This window comes from Panthera onca, chromosome E2, assembly GCF_046562875.1.
Source record: "Panthera onca isolate mPanOnc1 chromosome E2, mPanOnc1 haplotype 2, whole genome shotgun sequence".
Lineage (NCBI taxonomy): Eukaryota > Metazoa > Chordata > Mammalia > Carnivora > Felidae > Panthera > Panthera onca.
In genome coordinates this window covers 55,591,105-55,608,085 of record NC_138353.1, presented here as the reverse complement: position 1 = coordinate 55,608,085, position 16,981 = coordinate 55,591,105, and the positions used below count along the sequence as shown (strand labels likewise).

At 46.6% G+C, this 16,981-nt stretch overlaps 1 protein-coding gene across 2 annotated transcripts in view; it reads right to left on the bottom strand.

The window, feature by feature from the left end:
- Positions 1 to 16,981, bottom strand: part of CDH13 (cadherin 13) — a 1,089,618-nt gene that overhangs the window by 1,027,245 nt on the left and 45,392 nt on the right. Inside the window, exon 1 of one of the 2 annotated variants that reach the window (XM_078439089.2) lies at positions 5,122 to 5,421. The exons of the other annotated variant lie outside the window; for it this stretch is intronic. Within the exon in view, the coding sequence (XP_078295215.1) occupies positions 5,122 to 5,166 (45 nt within the window). The 5' untranslated portion in view covers positions 5,167 to 5,421. Of the gene's footprint in view, positions 1 to 5,121; positions 5,422 to 16,981 lie in introns of those variants that run through there. 2 annotated transcript variants of the gene reach the window in all.

Sequence of the window (16,981 nt, the reverse complement as noted above, 5' to 3'; positions counted from 1 at the left end):
GTGAAAGCGGAAGTTCCCAACACAAATGGCTATGGGGCAAAATAAGCAGGTACAACCGGTGGGTGAGTAGTAGGGGCTGGTGGGGACTGTGGCAAATTACAGAGGCATGCCCCGCCTAAAGGGGGCAGTAGTAACTCCCCTCTAGTGAAGTGTGGCCAAGTGGGAGGGCAGCTCTCAGGTTCCCTGACCTTCTGACATTTTAAGAAATGCAGGAGACCTGGATTTTTTTTTTAATGTACGATTTCCAACTTTTCAAAATATTTGGGCCCAACAAAACACATCCATAATCTACATTTGGCCTGTGGCTACTTTCCCAGAAGCCAGAGTTGCAGAATTGGCATGTGTGAGCTTTAGTACTGCCAGGCAGGTGTCTCGAGGTTCAACCTGCTGGGCCAAAGGGTGACCCATTCACCAACATGAACCCTACCTCAGTCTGTGTTTCAAGTTTGAAATGCCATTTCTTCTGTTCTCTGGCCTGCCCTTAGCTGCTTCTCTCAGAAGTGAAGAGCAGCTGCTTTCTACTCTAAGCTACTACTTAGTGCCTAGTGAAGGGGATCCTACAGTCCAGCCCATCATCATCTGTCCTGTCTGCTCAGGGAGGAGGAGCCAGGGGATCCCCAGGTAGCTAGAGAGGAGACAGGCTGCGGGGAACTGTATTGGCAGCAACCTTCAGGAGGCTCCGATTCTCTCAGGCGCATGGGCAACTTGCCCGCAGCTAAGTGGAAACAATGCCAAAACCACTGGTCATTTGATTTGATTCTGCCCAACTGATTATTGTAATTGGATGACAGACATATTTCCCTCTCCTTTTCAACTGGTGCTGGAGGGTGAGTGAATCCGGCTCATGAGTCATTCTTCTGGGTAGTTACCTAGTGGGGTAACTGTGCCTGCCTTTTGGCTGCCTAAAGAGAAAAACCAGGTCCAAATGAAATCAAATGCCAGGAAATTTCAGAACTTCCTCACATTTCATATTGTATTGTCTACAAAGGTCTTTGAAATGTTCCCTGCTCTAATACTCAGAGGGGAAACGTAGTTGAAGAATAAGATGGAACAGAAGCAAGTATAGTAGGGAATAAAGGAGGAAAGATACTGAGCGCAAAATGGTAGGACTTCTCATTGGGGTAGCTTCCAGAAAATAATTGGGAATAAGGAGAACAGTAGTGTGTTGATAGAGCGACTACGCTGAGGTTCTTTAAAATATAGCAGCTGTAGGTTCAGAATTTTGTAAAGCTGTGGATGGAGCCCTCTTCTGGAGAAATTTTTCAACAGGTATTAAAACAAGATTGAAACACACAGAGATGAACACAGGCACAAAGAAATAGAAAACACTGTTGGCTATTTCGACGATATGACTGTCACTGAATCCATAGCTTGGCATTTTCCTTCCCTTCCACTGAACGGAAATAAACTGGATTCTCCCAAGCAACGGTCTTTCTGGAAGGAGGGAAAGAAAAGAAGGATGTTCTCAAGAGCCTACCCGTAGTTTTGCTGAAACAGTAAACTTCCAACTGAGATTCGACGCACACAGGCAAATGCCAGTCCTTCTAGACACTGCACTTATTGGGTACATTGGTTTGTGAGGCAATTTTACGCTAACACGTAGGAGACACTTCTAGAAGGAATTAGATTTTATTTAATGGAAAACCCAAGGGCTAAAGATAGCAAAGGAGAGAAGGGAGGGAAGCAGAGCAGAAGAGATTAGCTAAGATGACTGTTGGGCTTTTAATATAGACTGTGGCATTACATAAACTCCAGATCACATATTCAGCCTTGCAGTTTATTAAATCTCCTCGGGAACTTGCTAAAAAAATTGTTCAGCCATCTGAACTCTACCACTTTGACTCTTCTCACCACTTACGTCTCTGTTTCCCCAGTGTGTTTCAAATCTTATGGGTTGTCACATGTGGACCCCACGTCAGGGCTAGGGGTGCCCTCTGCTACTCCCATAATCTTTTCTCCTCATCAGAAAGGTTCTGCAAATAAACACTGCCCTTAAACTACAATATATGATGTTCTGGGGGTACAAAAACACACAGGTTCTCATTTACAATCCTGAAAATCAAGATGCTGCCTCCAAGAAAGAGCCCCATTTTAAATCAACATCTCAGAACTCTGTGGAACGTTTTTAGTCACTCCCAAGTGACTGCTCTCCAAACCTGAACCACTCCCTAAAATTCTAATTCTTGGGGGATTACTCATTCATTGTTAGAACTTTTGGCTACTGGTAAGCCATACCCAAATAGGGGGGCGGGGAATCATATTTACAGTGGAATTTCTATGTCATGCCTCCCTTGATTTGTTTCACACTCATTATTTATCATAGCCAAATGCCAGAGGCCACTTCTGGGACAGCCTTTCCCAAAACACCCCAGGGGAGAAGAGAGGCCACTGTCTCTCAATTTTGCCAGCTTCCAGCCATTGTTGCTTAGAATTCCTCTTCCCCTTTCCAAAATGCCTAAAAGAGCAACCTAGCCAATAAACTTACAGAGATTGATGGCTTCCAAACCCAGACCCAGAATATTACAATTGCGATGGAAAAACACATACATGCTTGCCTGAACACCACTTAGGACCGAGTGACTAATTTGCTTTATTACATTGTTTTTCCCTTCCGTATGTTTTCTCTCTGCCTCAAGAAAGTTCTGTTTTCACTGGTGGACTCAAAGGCTCTAAGACTTTCCCCGCTTTTCCCTATGGCACACGGAGCTGTGGCCTGGAACCTCTTGCCCATGAAATGAATTACCCCAAAATGATTTCTCTGCAAGGTGCTGTTGCAACCAGGATATCACTTAGCGTCCTAATGTGGACGATTGCTCTGATTACGGGTAATGATGTAAGACAGAAATAAGCCTCTGAGAGCAGGCGATTCGATTCCTGGTAACACCTCTGCTGCCCCACACTTAGGAATGAGTGAGCTCACAGCCTGCAGAACCCACCTGTGCTGGCTGGGCCCTGCAGGAGACGACACACCAGTTGCTTTGCAAAAGGTATCCTGTGAGGAGCCCCTAGTGCACAGGGATTGCTGGGTGCTGCCGCATGGTCTGTCTTGCTCAAAAGGAGGCATAACTTTGGGCCAGGTCTGCGACCCTGACTGAGGTCCCAGCACGCTGAGAGAGAAAAGGACTGTAAAGTCCTAAGGAAAGGCAGGGTGGGAGGGAAGTGCTCCCAGACACCAACAGTTCCCAGTGTGCCAGGCCTCATGGTAAACGCATTACCTAGGACATCCTGTTGAATGCAATCAATCTGCCTGGCGATCCCAGGAAGGTGGAGAGATTATTTCACAGTGGAGAATCAGAAAGCCCAGAGATGTTCAACAACGTGCCCAAGGTGGTACCAGTAGCATATGGCAGAGAGGATCTGTCTGAATCAGAAGCATCCTCTGAACCGTCCTGCTAAATAGGGATATATGTACATACATACAGCCTCAGGGACCACTGGAGTCCAGAAAGTCTGGAAAACTGGTCCACAGATAGACATAAGATTTGTGGCAGGACTTGAGGTTACAGAGACACCCCCCACCCCCCCAAGAGAATCAGGCAGCAAAGCCCTGTTAGGAAAGGAGTGTAACTGGGCAGTTCTGAATGGGGGCTGTGTATCCAGGGAAGGCAGAAAGCATGGGTGGGGGAGGGGCTCCGTAGCCAGGCACCTTACCCAGTCCCCAGACACCGGCATCCACCTACTAGCCCCCACTTTAAGTCATTTACACGGTCACTGCGTTCCTGGGACACTGGCCCCTTTCCAAAGTCTAACCCCAACATGGATCCAGCAGTGGCCTCCCTTCGATGCCCTGCACCCCCACATCCCAGCCAGCCCTCGCCTGGGATCCTGCCTGCCTCACCCTCCCTCTCTCCAGCACACTCACACATGTGCCCAGGCCCCTGGCACCCAGGAGTCCTGGCCAGTAACTCAACCCCCATTCCTAGCACCCGAAAGCACTCCCTGTCTCCTTCCCTCCTCTCTGCCTGGCCCTGCCTTGATCTTACCCACCCACTTGTAGGCTGCCAGCTCATCCCGAGTCCCACGGGCTTCAAGGGAAGCCTCGGGGACGGAGTAGCCTTGCTCTCTCAGAAACCACAGGCCCCAGAACAGGGCTGGGCGTGCCCCTCAGCGGCCCGCACCTCCGGTCGGGCCTCCTCGGAGTATGCTTTCCTGCACACAAACTTCCCGAGATCTTGGAGATCCAGAGGCGGCAGCTGGACAATCACGTCTCGGTCGCACCGCACCCCCCGCCTTCTCCCGGATCCCCGGTCCTTCCCTCGCGCCTCAGCGCTCCGAGGGTTAACAGGCAGCTGCAGCCCTGGTGGGCAAGGCTTGAACTTTTCTCTGCGCTCCGCGCCCGCCCGGGAAGGCAGCAGAGGCGGCAGTCGGGGCTCCGGGCCGGGGCTCCAGCTGGCTGCACAAAGGGGGCGCGAGGGGCTGGGGCCTGCGTCCTGGCGGGGGGCGGGGGAGGACGCGCTCTGGGCCCGAGATCGGGGAGGAAAAGAACCCCGATGCGGGCGCGGCCAGAGTCGGCGCCTTTGAGCGACAGCAGCAGCCGGGCTGCAGCGCTGGGCTGGCGGGAGGCGCCTTCCTGCGCGCCGCGGGGCTGGGCGAGGGGGCCCGGGCGCCCCGGGAAGTCGGCGATGCCAGGCCGGCCTCTCCAGCCCGGCAGCCCGCAATCCGGACCGGAGCTGCGCTTCCCCCTGTTCGGCGCTGCGCTGGGGAAACCACGACTCGCTGGAGTCGCCTCCAACTGAGTCTTTCTCCAATGCATGAGCCACCGGAGGAGGAGGCGAATCAAAGTTACCCCACTTGATGTAGGCGAGAATGTCGCCCCGGCTTGCGGAAAAAAAAGGGGGGGACTCAGGAGTTCTCTCCTCCTCCCCTGAACGTACACACACACACACACACACACACACACACACACACACACACACCGGAGTGGGAAACCGCCACCCCCCCCCCTCCCCGCGCCCCGAGGATCTCTGGGGCTGGGAATGACCTCCCTTCGAGCCCCAGGCTTTCTTCGCCGCCGCGCCCCACAGTCCCCCGACCCGCGAAAGCCCCCTCTCCCTGCTGGCGCCAGACGATCGGAATGCAGAAACGGGGCGCGGGGCGCGCCCGGCTGCCCCTCTTCCCTACCTGGGACAGGAGAACGCACAGGAGGAGCGGAGTTCTCGGCTGCATTTTGCCCGACTAGAAGCGCCCGGCGGCGTTTTCATTCATGCACTTGGCTGCACTGAGCATATTTTCCGTGGGAGCCAGGCTTTGAGGAGAGGCTCTGCCTCACCAGCCAGCCAACTTCCCAAATAGATCAGCGGCAGCATCACGAAAGCATTGGGTAGAGGCTGATGACCAGGACCAATGGCTTTACAAGACGGATTCCTTCATAAAGCTCCCTCGTTTTGCATGGCAGATACAGGGCGAGCACCTCGCACAGAGCGAGCCCCTCGGAGGAGGCAGCCCTTTTTGCCTTTTTGGACTGTTGGGGCCCAGCCTCACAAATCACGCTGGGCAACGCCAGCCGAATCCACTTTGCAGAGAATGGAATTGCACCGGGGACTGGCGAACACTTCCAGCCCAGTGCAAAAAGATTCTCTTTATTAAAATGTTAATAAGATCCACTTTATTTCCAATAAATCAAATAAAATGACCCCAGCAGTTCCAGCCCTCTCCATGCCTGGAAAGACTTGGCCGTGGATTTTTCCCCCCTTTCTTTCTCTTTTTTTTCTTTTTTTCCAACTGTGGCCCAAGTCATGATGGTGTTTGGTGTTTCCTTGCCATCTCACAAATCACAAATACGACAGATCAATTCTAGCTTGCAGAAAAAAAAATCCATCAAGGGGCAATAGATTTTATTAACTGCTCAGGTGAGAATCTGACTGGCCGCCTACTCCACAAATGTGCATCTGGCACCAAAGTTGGAGCCATGATTTAAGGAAACTTTTTTTTTCCTATATGGATGTGATTTTTCAGAAGCTCCTACCTATCCCCAGGGAATGGGGGATAGTCATGGCGACTGCCCAAGGAATTTTATAAGTAGGGCGCTATGGGAATGAGGGTCAGAGGGATATATAGGTCTGCCTTTCCCAGTAAGAATCTAAGACTATGCAGTAAAGATCTCACTTTGTCATTTCCATGCAGCCTGCTTCTAAAAATGATGTAAGTTATTTTAAAATAAAGGAAATTTGTGCAATAGAACTGATGCAACCAAAATTAAAAATCTAGACTGGGAGGAAAAATTCAAAAACCTGAAATGCTAAACCTAAACTTTAATATATTTGCTCTGATTTGGATCTGAGCTTCCTGGTGCCCAAAGCAATAAGAAACATGTAAATTACATAATTCTTATTTTAGAAAAAAGTATACAAATATCCACTGGCAAAACTTCCTCCTAGAGCTAAATCCTAGAATAAATGTATTATGTGATATCTAATAGAACAGGACACAGAGCAATGGACCATGCGGAGATCCAATAGATTGGGGTGTATTCCCAGCATCTAGCACAGGGCCTAAAACATGAAGACGGTCATTACTGCCTGTTAAATAGATGTCTAGACTTAATCAATCTAAGTGGCAGAGGAAGGAGTGGGACAATGAGTCTAGAGCCTAAGCTTAACCCCCAGCCCTGCTACCAATGAGTAAGTTACTTAAACCCCCTGTGCCTCTGTTTGTCCACTGGTGAAATGAAAATATAAATCATATGAACTTATAAGGTGGTGGCAAGGATTAAGTGACAAAATAACTACTCAATAAATGTAAACCGATACACTTTGTAAAATTCCTTCATTGCCAGCTGTTGAGTCACAAGATTGCCTCACATGGCCCCAAGGTGACTGCTGGGGGCCTCCTGGCTGCGTTAGCTGGAGCTGGCCCATCAGATGGCAATGTTGGCCAAACAACCTCCAGAAAAGCCCAGGAAAGGTGCATCTTGATGCTTCTTCCGGTCTCTTCAACTTTCCACTGTCCTCTTGCCTAAGTAGGCACTGATCCTGAGCCTTTGAGAGTTGCAGTCACAGTGTTTGATAGATACAATTGTCCCAGCTTGGAATTCGTGCATGTGGAAACCTACACCCAACTTGCCTACTGGTAAAAAGTAAAATGGGATATTTTGGAGTCAGGCAGCCTTCACATCAAGGCATCCTGAAACACCCTGGTTTTTTCTCCATGCCACAGCAGGAGCCATCTTGTCAGTCATGGACCAGCTGAGCTAAGCCCATGGATTCAGCAGACACAAAGGCAGACAGAGAGCAGAGGACAGCTTGGGAGATGGTAGACCACTCTAAGGGATAAAGATGGCGGAAATGATCCAGCCATGTTTCCACAAGCAGTCCCTCGGTTGGGGAAGCAGTCCTAAGGGGAGGGTGTGCAAGGCTGCACTTGCCCGCCCCCCTGTGGTCAGCATGGGGCTGTGTGACCCGTTCTAGCCAATAAGCTGTGAGCAGAAGTGACAGGTGCCACTCCAAGGCTGGAGCATTTAATCGCCAGGGTGAGACAGGTTGGTTTCCCCAGAATAGGGGCTGAGATGGAAATCTGTGCAGGTGACTTGCTCAGGAGTGTCCTCAGGAACAACAACTGCAAAAGGAAGGAAAACAAGATCGGCAGGGGGGATTGCAGTAGCCTTAGATGCCTCAGCCAGTCCCAGGGGAACTCTGAGGCTAGGGAGGTAGGGAGGCCTTCCACTCAGAGATGACCCTAAGAGAGTCGGGGGCTGTGTCTTTGTGCTCCAGTGGGTCCGTTGTTGGCTGTTCCCCAAGAAGAGAATAACCTTAGGTGAGAGAGCTTGGTTCGGCCAAGGGCAATCTTCCAGTCTGACCTCAGCTTCATCATCTACATAGAAAATGAATGTGTTGACCCACAACAGGTAACCGGAGGCTGTGATTCCCAGATTTCAGATGACCACATACACCTGATGATACCAGTGAAGGTAGATGCAGATTTGTGAGAATCTGCTGACTCCATCTCCAGCCAGGACCTGTCAGGCATTCACGAAGGTCCTGGGCTTTTGTCCTGAGTTGTTCTACCAGCAGGCAGAGTGGCTCCAGCCAACCACACCTGATTCCAAGTGGGCATGCCCAAAGGGCCACTCCCATCCCTTCATATTTCAGTCCCCACAGCTTGTATTTTAAGGGTCAAGAGGAGTTAACTTCAAGAGTCTTTGGCCTTAAGGCTCACTGTTAGAAACCCATGAAGGCTAGGAAGGTGGAAAAGATTTGTCTGCAAAATGAGACCTGGATTGGGAACTCCAGACTCCACTTACATTGGGCAAGTTGCTTTTACTCCCCCAGGCTCAGTTTATTCATCAATAAAATGGGAATGATAATATAATAGCACTCCAAGGATTGCTGTAAAAGTGGATGCTACCTTTCCCCTCAATCCCCTACTCCCCTCTACTCTCAGAGAACATGCATTTAACCAAACACAGGATGTCAGGTTTTGTCCAACAAAGAGAGGAGAAAACTCATTTCACTCTGGTGGTAAAAGGTCTCTGAAGAATAAATTCATTTTTGTTGGTTTTGCATTGTTTTGCCTTCAACTCCCTAATGGGATTCTTTTGGCCGATGGATGCACTGATGGTAGCAAGTGAGTACTGAAGCTGGAAACCACCCCCTCATAACCCCTACTTTACCTCCCCCTAGGCCAGCACCCCCCTCCAAGAAGCCCAGGCTTTGTGTCCAAATGCAGACCCCAGAACCTGGGGTCTGATGAAATAATCCAACATCCAGGAACTGTATCCTGAGAAGCCAGGGATTAAAATTCTTGTCTCTCCTTGACTGACATGGATGAAGGCATCATTTCTGGCTGTGTGAAGGAGGCCGTGTGTGTGTGTGTGTGTGTGTGCGCGCGCGCACGTGCACTGGTTGGGTATTATGTGTACAAGCACATGGACGTAGGTGTATGGCAAGGGGGTAAATGCTGTATCTTCCAGAAGAGACACTTTACTCAAGTTTGGGTACCCTCTGAATATGCTGCTGTAATGAGGCATTTACACAGAACAAGGATAAACCAGATAGATGCCCTTATACGACACAACAGTTATCGGCTATGCCAGGAGCCCTTGATAATTAAGATATATTTGGACAGAAAGGAGGGAAGCCCACACTGCACAGCAGAACAATAGTGTAAGGCTGAAGCTACATCCCTCCCAGTGGGATCGCCCACTAAAACCACTAAAGATTATGACAATACACCATCCCACGATACCTGGTCACCCAAGAGTAGTGTCCGGGATTGTTCTTGAGCCATGAACTTGTTTTATGTTTCTTCATGGACCTTTGTGTTGGTTACTATTATACCATAAGTGGTCACTTTGCTCAGTTCTTCACTCCAACCTGCATCTACACCTTTCACCCCTGGGTTTCGCCACATGAATTTGATGTGGCCAATGGAATGAGGCAGAAGTGATGATGTGCCGCTTATAAACCCAGGCCCCAAGAGGCCCTGTGTGTTTCAGCTTGCCGTCACTAGGAACATTCAAAGGAAATGCCTTCAGAGGAACATTCATGGGTTATCTCATTGGTTGTAGGAAAGAAATGACCTCCATGAACCCAGAGGTGCCTGGCAGAGCCCCACCCAGGTCATTTAACCTATAGGTATGTGAAGTGAAAACAAATAATTGCTCCAAATTTGGAGGTGATTAGTTATATAGTGAAACCTAACCAATAATTACATTTGTTTGTTGTCTATCTCTCTGAAATGCAGGTAAGTCTGTCTTTTTGCTTCTGTACGCTCAGCTTCTAGAACACTGGTTTACAGTAGGTGCCCAAATGACTTTTGCTGAGAAGATAAATTAAGTGGCTTCTGAACTAAACAATGTGTGATGCTGATGGGAAACCCACCCCCTACATATACTTCCCTACCAGAAATACTTCCTGATGTTGACAATTCAATCCTTCCTTGCAGAAAGTATCCTATAACTTTGACAGTCTCCACTCCCATGTGGCCATCCAATTCATCCTACAACAAGGCAAGGTCTTCTTACAATAGTCTAGACCAGGATTAGGCAAAGTAAGGAACATTCCACAGAGGCTATAGTGTGAGCATGTAGGTGCTTAGAGATCTTTGGTGAAGAATCTTTGGTCAGAAGGTGTGACTCCTTCTGACTTTTCCTCAAAGGATGAAGGGCCCAGACAACTAAGAATAAGACAGAAAACACTCCTTTAGCTTTTGGGGTACTGTATTAATACAGTGTCCTCCGTGAATACAATTAATACCATCATGACTTCCACTCTCGCACAGAAATAAAATCAGGAATGACTTTAGGCCATCTCACTTCAATGGTTTCCCTGTATTTAGGACTTCAATCCCTCGTTAGTAGCAAAATTGGGCCTTCAGACACCAGATTTATCCTTTGAACTAGTAGCCATTAAAACCCCCCTCTAGGTGTCTCCCTTACCCAAAATTAGTGACTGGGGTTATTTCTACACTGAGAATTCTCTCCACATCACTTTGGTAGAGCAGTGGTTTTCAAAGTGTCCCCCTGGACCAGGAGTGTCAGCACACCTGGGGACTTGATAAAACTGAACATTCTCAGGTCTCCTCCCAGACCTACTGATTTAGAAACTCAGGGGTGAGGTCTAGCAACCTGTGTTGCACAAACTCTTTATTTGCATAGTTTGAGAACCACTACTCTAGAGAATTCTCCACTACTCACTTACATATGTTCATTCATTCATTCAAGAAACATTCAGAAAGTGCCTATGGCATATTAGCCACTGAGCTAGGCAACAGAGAAATGAAAACGCATGGTTTGTGTCCTTCAGAAAATATGACTCATGGGAAGAAAGACATCATTCTATTACAGTCTGTTACAGGAGCTGCTGGGAGTCAAGGGAACCAGAGCTATGGGGGATCAGGATGTGTTTAGAAAGAGGCAAGGGGTCCACTGTGGTTGGTTTCCATTGTATGTCAAAAACCATCATGGATCTTTACTTGAAAGAAGTTGTACTTTTTGTATCTGTTGATGAGAAACTAAATATAAATAGTAGCAACAAGGTACCTGAAATTCAACACCTCCTTCTAACTGAATTTGAAGTTTATTATTTATAATCCCATCTAGGCAAAGTTGCAAATGGCAGTGTCTGTGTGTGTGTGTGTGTGTGTGTGTGTGTGTGTGTGTGTGTATCTGTGTGTGTGTGTGCACATGTGCACATGCAGGCAGGTGAAGGGACATTATTTATAACTGACAGATAATGCTTGGTGTGCTTTTACTTTTCTTTTTTCAAATTTTTTTCAATGCTTATTTATTTATTTTGACAGAGAGAGAGAGTGAACAAGAGTGGGGGAGGCACAGAAAGAGGGGGAGAGAAAGAGTCCCAAGTAGGCACTGACAGCATGGAGCCTAATGCAGGGCTTGACCTCATGAAGCGTGAGATTGTGACCTGAACCCAGTTGGACACTCAACTGACTGAACCACCCAGGTGCCCCCTGGTGTGCTTTTAGTAAGATCTCTTACAATGACACCATGTCACCAACACCCACTTCCTGCCTGTCTGTAATCCCAACCAGGAAAGGCTGGAGCTATGACAAAGGGGAAATAAGGAAGTTAAGACACATGGAGGAGGGACTAGGGACCCTGGAAAGCAGAAGACAATTCTGGGCAGTTTGGGGGCCCAGATTAGGATCACCTTAAATGTCAACATCCAGAGGTTGAGCTTTATCCTACGGACAAAGGAGAATCGTGCAACCTATTCAAACAGGGAAGGGTCAATGTCTGGTTTACATTTTAGGAAGCTCATTCTGGCTACATTGGAGGATGGATTACATTGAGGGCCATACCTAAGGAAGAGAGACTTCTTGGAAGACTACTCCACAAACCATAGAAAATGTAACCAGAGCAGGAACTCTTTTTCTTAGATTTCTAACCAGTGAGTGATGAGGTATATTTCATGGCAATCTCTCCTGTTGCCTACCAGTGTCTGGCACATGAGTTTGTACACCTTATAATAAATAGATGAAGGAAACATGCTGATTAAAGTACAAGAGAGTAACTTTGAGTTCAAATTATTCAGCCCTCCCTGCATCTAATCCTTACCTCACTGATGGTGGAGTGAACTTCCTCACCTCTGACTTTGGGCTTCACCACGTGGCTTGTTTTGGCTAACAATGCAGTGAGGGCAACAGCAGACAGTTCTGAGCCTAGGTCTTACAGCGTCTCACGTGTTTCTGTTTTACAACTCTGACATCTCCATGAAAACAACATGTCTTCTCTGTGGTATAAGGAGGATGAGAAATGTGAAGCTGAGCCACCCCCACCCATCCACAGATCTGCAGTGAGAAGCAGAGTCTAGCCTAGATTAGCCAAACCCCAATCAACCCACGGCTCCAAAGGAACTAATGCTTGGTGTTTTGCTACTGATATTGTTGTGGTTGTTTGTTATCCAGAAATAGCTGACTGATACATAAATGAACTCCCTTCTTAGGACTATATATAGCTCAGGGAATCGGCTGGAAGCTGAATATGTAAATCTAGCATAGACATTTACATGGGCATGACTGACGTTTAATGTTGACCACAAATCCAAGCCCTTAATAATTACTCAACTCACCAAACAGTCCTCTCCTTACACCTACCTAATCCAAGCCGGCTGGCTCCTTGCAAATGCCTAGGTTCCTTTTAGAATATTTATTGCAAAGTTACTGAATCTTGCTCTGGTTGTTTTTCTTATGCTAGCATAATTGTGAGGCCATCACTTAACAATTACTTGGGAAAATTTATTTACAATGCAAGGCAGATCCGTGAATGTTTGTAGTGGATAAATTTATTTACAATGTAATCCAAATCTGCCAATGCCTCTAGTAGATAAAATTGTCCTGCTCTTATGAAAAGCAACCCACCCAGTTAATAGTTTCCATGGTCTTTTATGAATAGTCCAAGGTCGGGCCACCATAATGAGTTTGGGAAAGTTAATCTGTGGAAGCAAGTTAAGCACAGAAAACTACATTTTAATGATTCTGAATGTGTGACAGCTGCCAGAATTTAACCAAATGAGAGTCAGAGAAGACAAATCCAAGACTCTTTTGTTTCTTGAGCTCAGCATTTATGGGATTAAGATGGCAAGTGTGTAGTTTCCAGGAGGTCAGGAGGATGTCTGTCTTTCTCCCCCTTGGATCCCACTTGCCCACACACTGCCTGGCACCAGGGAGAAATTCTATAGATATGAGTGGGATGCATCAGGCACATAGGAGAGGTCCAGCTTAGCCCTGCACACCTGGTGTCTGTCATACTTACATTTACTGTAGCAAGACAAACTATCCAACAATATACCTCTAGTATCGACATCCATCTCCTGGAGAAGTGAAGTGTTATCCTGCTAAGTGTCCCTGTTCAGTGCCAACACTCCACATGAGAATGTTAAGTGTCTACACTGCCCCTGTTTCTACTGTATAAAACTCAAAAGCAAGTATGTCTTGAATCATAAAACTATCTCCTGGAACATGACAGAAAAGGGAAATTCGCCACAGCTCATGAGAACTTGCAAAGCTATCTCCTGCCTACCTCTCCAGATTCATTCCATCTCTGCTCTCCTCCTCACTCTCTGTGTCAAGCTCTTCCCCACCCAGGGCCTTTGCACATTCTACTCACTCTGTCTGGAATGCTCTTTCCTCCACTTCCCTACCATTCTCATCCCCCTGGAATCTGTTCGTATGTCAGCTCTTCAGAAGAAGAGCAGCCCTCACCAGCTCATCCTTCATTAGCTCATTTCCTGACTTCTTTCCTTCATGGTATTTTCTATCACCTGTCCCTATTTTATTTATTGTTTGCTTCTTTCTATGTTCATTTCTCTCACTAGAATAGGAGTTTCATGATGGTAACTAAATATCTGTTTATTGGTCATCGTACTCCAGGACCTAGAACCATGCCTGACCCATGAGAGGCACTCGATATTCCATTTCTTTTTTTTTTTTTTTTCCCAACGTTTTTTATTTATTTTTTTTGGGACAGAGAGAGACAGAGCATGAACGGGGGAGGGGCAGAGAGAGAGAGGGAGACACAGAATCGGAAACAGGCTCCAGGCTCCGAGCCATCAGCCCAGCGCCTGACGCGGGGCTCAGAGCCTGACGCGGGGCTCGAACTCACGGACCGTGAGATCGTGACCTGGCTGAAGTCGGACGCTTAACCGACTGCGCCACCCAGGCGCCCCTTTTTTTTTTTTTAAGAAATGAATGAACAGATGATCTTATGGCCAATGAAGGTAGAGGACTGGTGGCTCTCTAGATGCATTAATCTCGGTAAAAATATCAAGTAGTAATCTGATGGTTAACAATGACAAGACACTGCCAGGGAGCCACTGTACAAAAATATGGCCAAGATTAAGGGTGCACACTTAACACCTTGTGTTGTATAAAACAAGACAAAGGGCCCTGGGGCCCTGTGGGTGAGCCACCTAAACTACAGTCTATACTCTTTGCCAAGACCAAGCTTGTATGGGCTATGGGACATGCTCTGGGTGAACTAAGGACTCAGTTCTCCCAAGATGAATCAAGAGAGGCTGCGGTGAGACAGGGCACACCTGAGCAAGACGAGGTAGAATATTTTCAACATATTTTCTCTTACTTGACACATCAGGAATTCATCTAAAGCCTTTTCAAACTGCCAGGTTCTTGTCCACGTAATGAATCTATTGATTCACTTTTTGTCCCCAGGAGACTCTGAAGACCACAGAATGTCAAGAGAGAGGACAAAGAATTCTTGTTGCTTGTCACAGAGCCTTATGGGTAAAGAGACAGGTCTCAGCATATTCCCAAAAGATATTCATTACCCCGTTAGTATTCTTTGAGGGCTAAATGGTTACTTATTTCTGGACTTACCTACTTTATTTCTCTCAGCTAACATGACTTCCATACCCATAAACTGTCCCTCTCTTAACAAAGAAAATAGAGTAGGGCAACTATTTCTTCATTCATTCATTCAGCAATTATTTTGATAACAAGCAGCAAGATACAGTTTAAAAAAAAAAACTGTTTTTCTGGAATCAAGCTAGGTAATTCATTTCTAGATTGCCAGTCTCCTCTAACTTTCTAGTCTGACTACCATATTGTTTCCAGAACAATTTTTAATTCAAGCAGTAAGTATCAAGTGTCTACTATGATGTAGGCATTATTTTACTCAGCAGTGAATAATGGCAAGTCTGTGTCTTGTCTTTGTTCCTGTATCTGTTCCTATCTATCTATCTATCTATCTACACACACACACACACACACACACACACACACACACACACACACTTCAGTGGTTCCCAATTGCCTCTAAGCTAAAGTCTAAATCCCTAATTTGGCATTCAATGCCATACATAAAGATTCTACACAGCTGCTCTGCTTTATCTTCCCCACCAAAGCTCAGATACCATGATACAGAACATTCTACCACGCACCCCACCTCATGTAAGGGTACTTCATTCCATAGAAGCTTTGCACATGTTGATATCCTGGATTTCTCTCCTGTAGGCCTAGGTCCACTTGGTGAGCCATAGCTCATCATTAAGGATCAACCACCTCAAACACCACTTCATCCAGGAAGTTGCCCCAATCCACCTAGGCTGGGTTAACTGTACTTAGAACATGTCATTATTCACTTACTGGAGCCCCTCAATGGACTACCAGCTCCTTGAGGTGAAGAACCAAGTCTTACTCTCATCTATATCCTTGATAATCCCAGTGCCAAGTACACATTGGACTTCAAAATAATACCTATGCATTGATAAATAATCATATGAGCTGTGATGTTTTTTACATGCCAGGAACCTTTACAAGTTCTTCTCATTAAATCTTAGCCAGCTTAATATGAAATATGATTATCCCCTTTTACTGGTGACCAATAATAGGCAAACCTACCCTGGGGTGTAAGAGGAGAAAGCCAGCTCCAGGAGCCCAAGCACCTGAGTCCTAGGCCCTCTCCATGGCCTATTTGTGCCATGATGGAGAATGGATCAGTATTCTTGAAGCCTTGGTTTCCTTTCTTGTTAATAAGCACAACCTTTGGAGTCAGAAAGCCTAGGCTTAAATTCCACTCTGCCACTTACTAGAACAGGCTTAGGCAAGCTACGTAACCCATCACCACTGAGCACCTGCCATCTGCCAAGCATGGAACTGCATTGGTGGGAATAATCACAGCAATAATAACTAACAGTAATTGAGAATTGTTTTATTATTTTAAAATTTACTATTTTACTATTTATTTGAAATATGTTTTATGATTTAAATATTTATGATTATAATTAAGTAATAGCTAACTTCCATTGATAATAGTGATAACTCACTGGTTTAAACACTTTCATGTGTCCAATTGTTCAATATTAGTGACAATTTTAACAGAGTTAAATGAGTCATCTAAGGAATACAAGTAGTAGAGAAAGGGCTTGAATCCAGACCCCCTCCCCGATAGAACTTAAACTCCTGACCAGCTTGCCTTACTGTCTCTCTTTGTTTGTTAACAGAACAACAGACCTGCCCCTAACCTTGTAGAACTGTTCACTCTTCTCTTGAGTCTCAGATGCCCCTTCAGTAAAAAGTGCTGCTGATAGTTTTCTACATCAGAGATTGCTGTACAAATTAAATGACTTGACTCATGTAAAATCCATACTGGCCTCTCTTATGAGCGTCTAACACTAATGATCCACAGATCCCTTCCCAGCCTCCTGTTCTATGTAATCAGAACTCAAGAACCCCACATACCACCCAGCAGTTTAAGAAGGAGAAGAGAATGATCACTATGGTTTGGAATCAGCCCCTGGGTGGCAGAACTGGGTACCTTCACATTTTATGGGGCTGTTCACTGAAGTAAAGTCTCCAAATATTTCTATCTCTGTCAAGTCTCTCCCCTGTGAGACTGAGTGTATATGAACAGTGATAGCCTGCCACAAGATGGTACAATTCTCGCTGATTCCAGAGACCCACCACCAGGGGGCTATTGCCCTAGGGCCTGGCCACATGGTTTCACTGCCCTCAATAGAAAGAGATTCAAAACACCAGATGGTATAGGCTTGGTTGGATCCCCCCATCT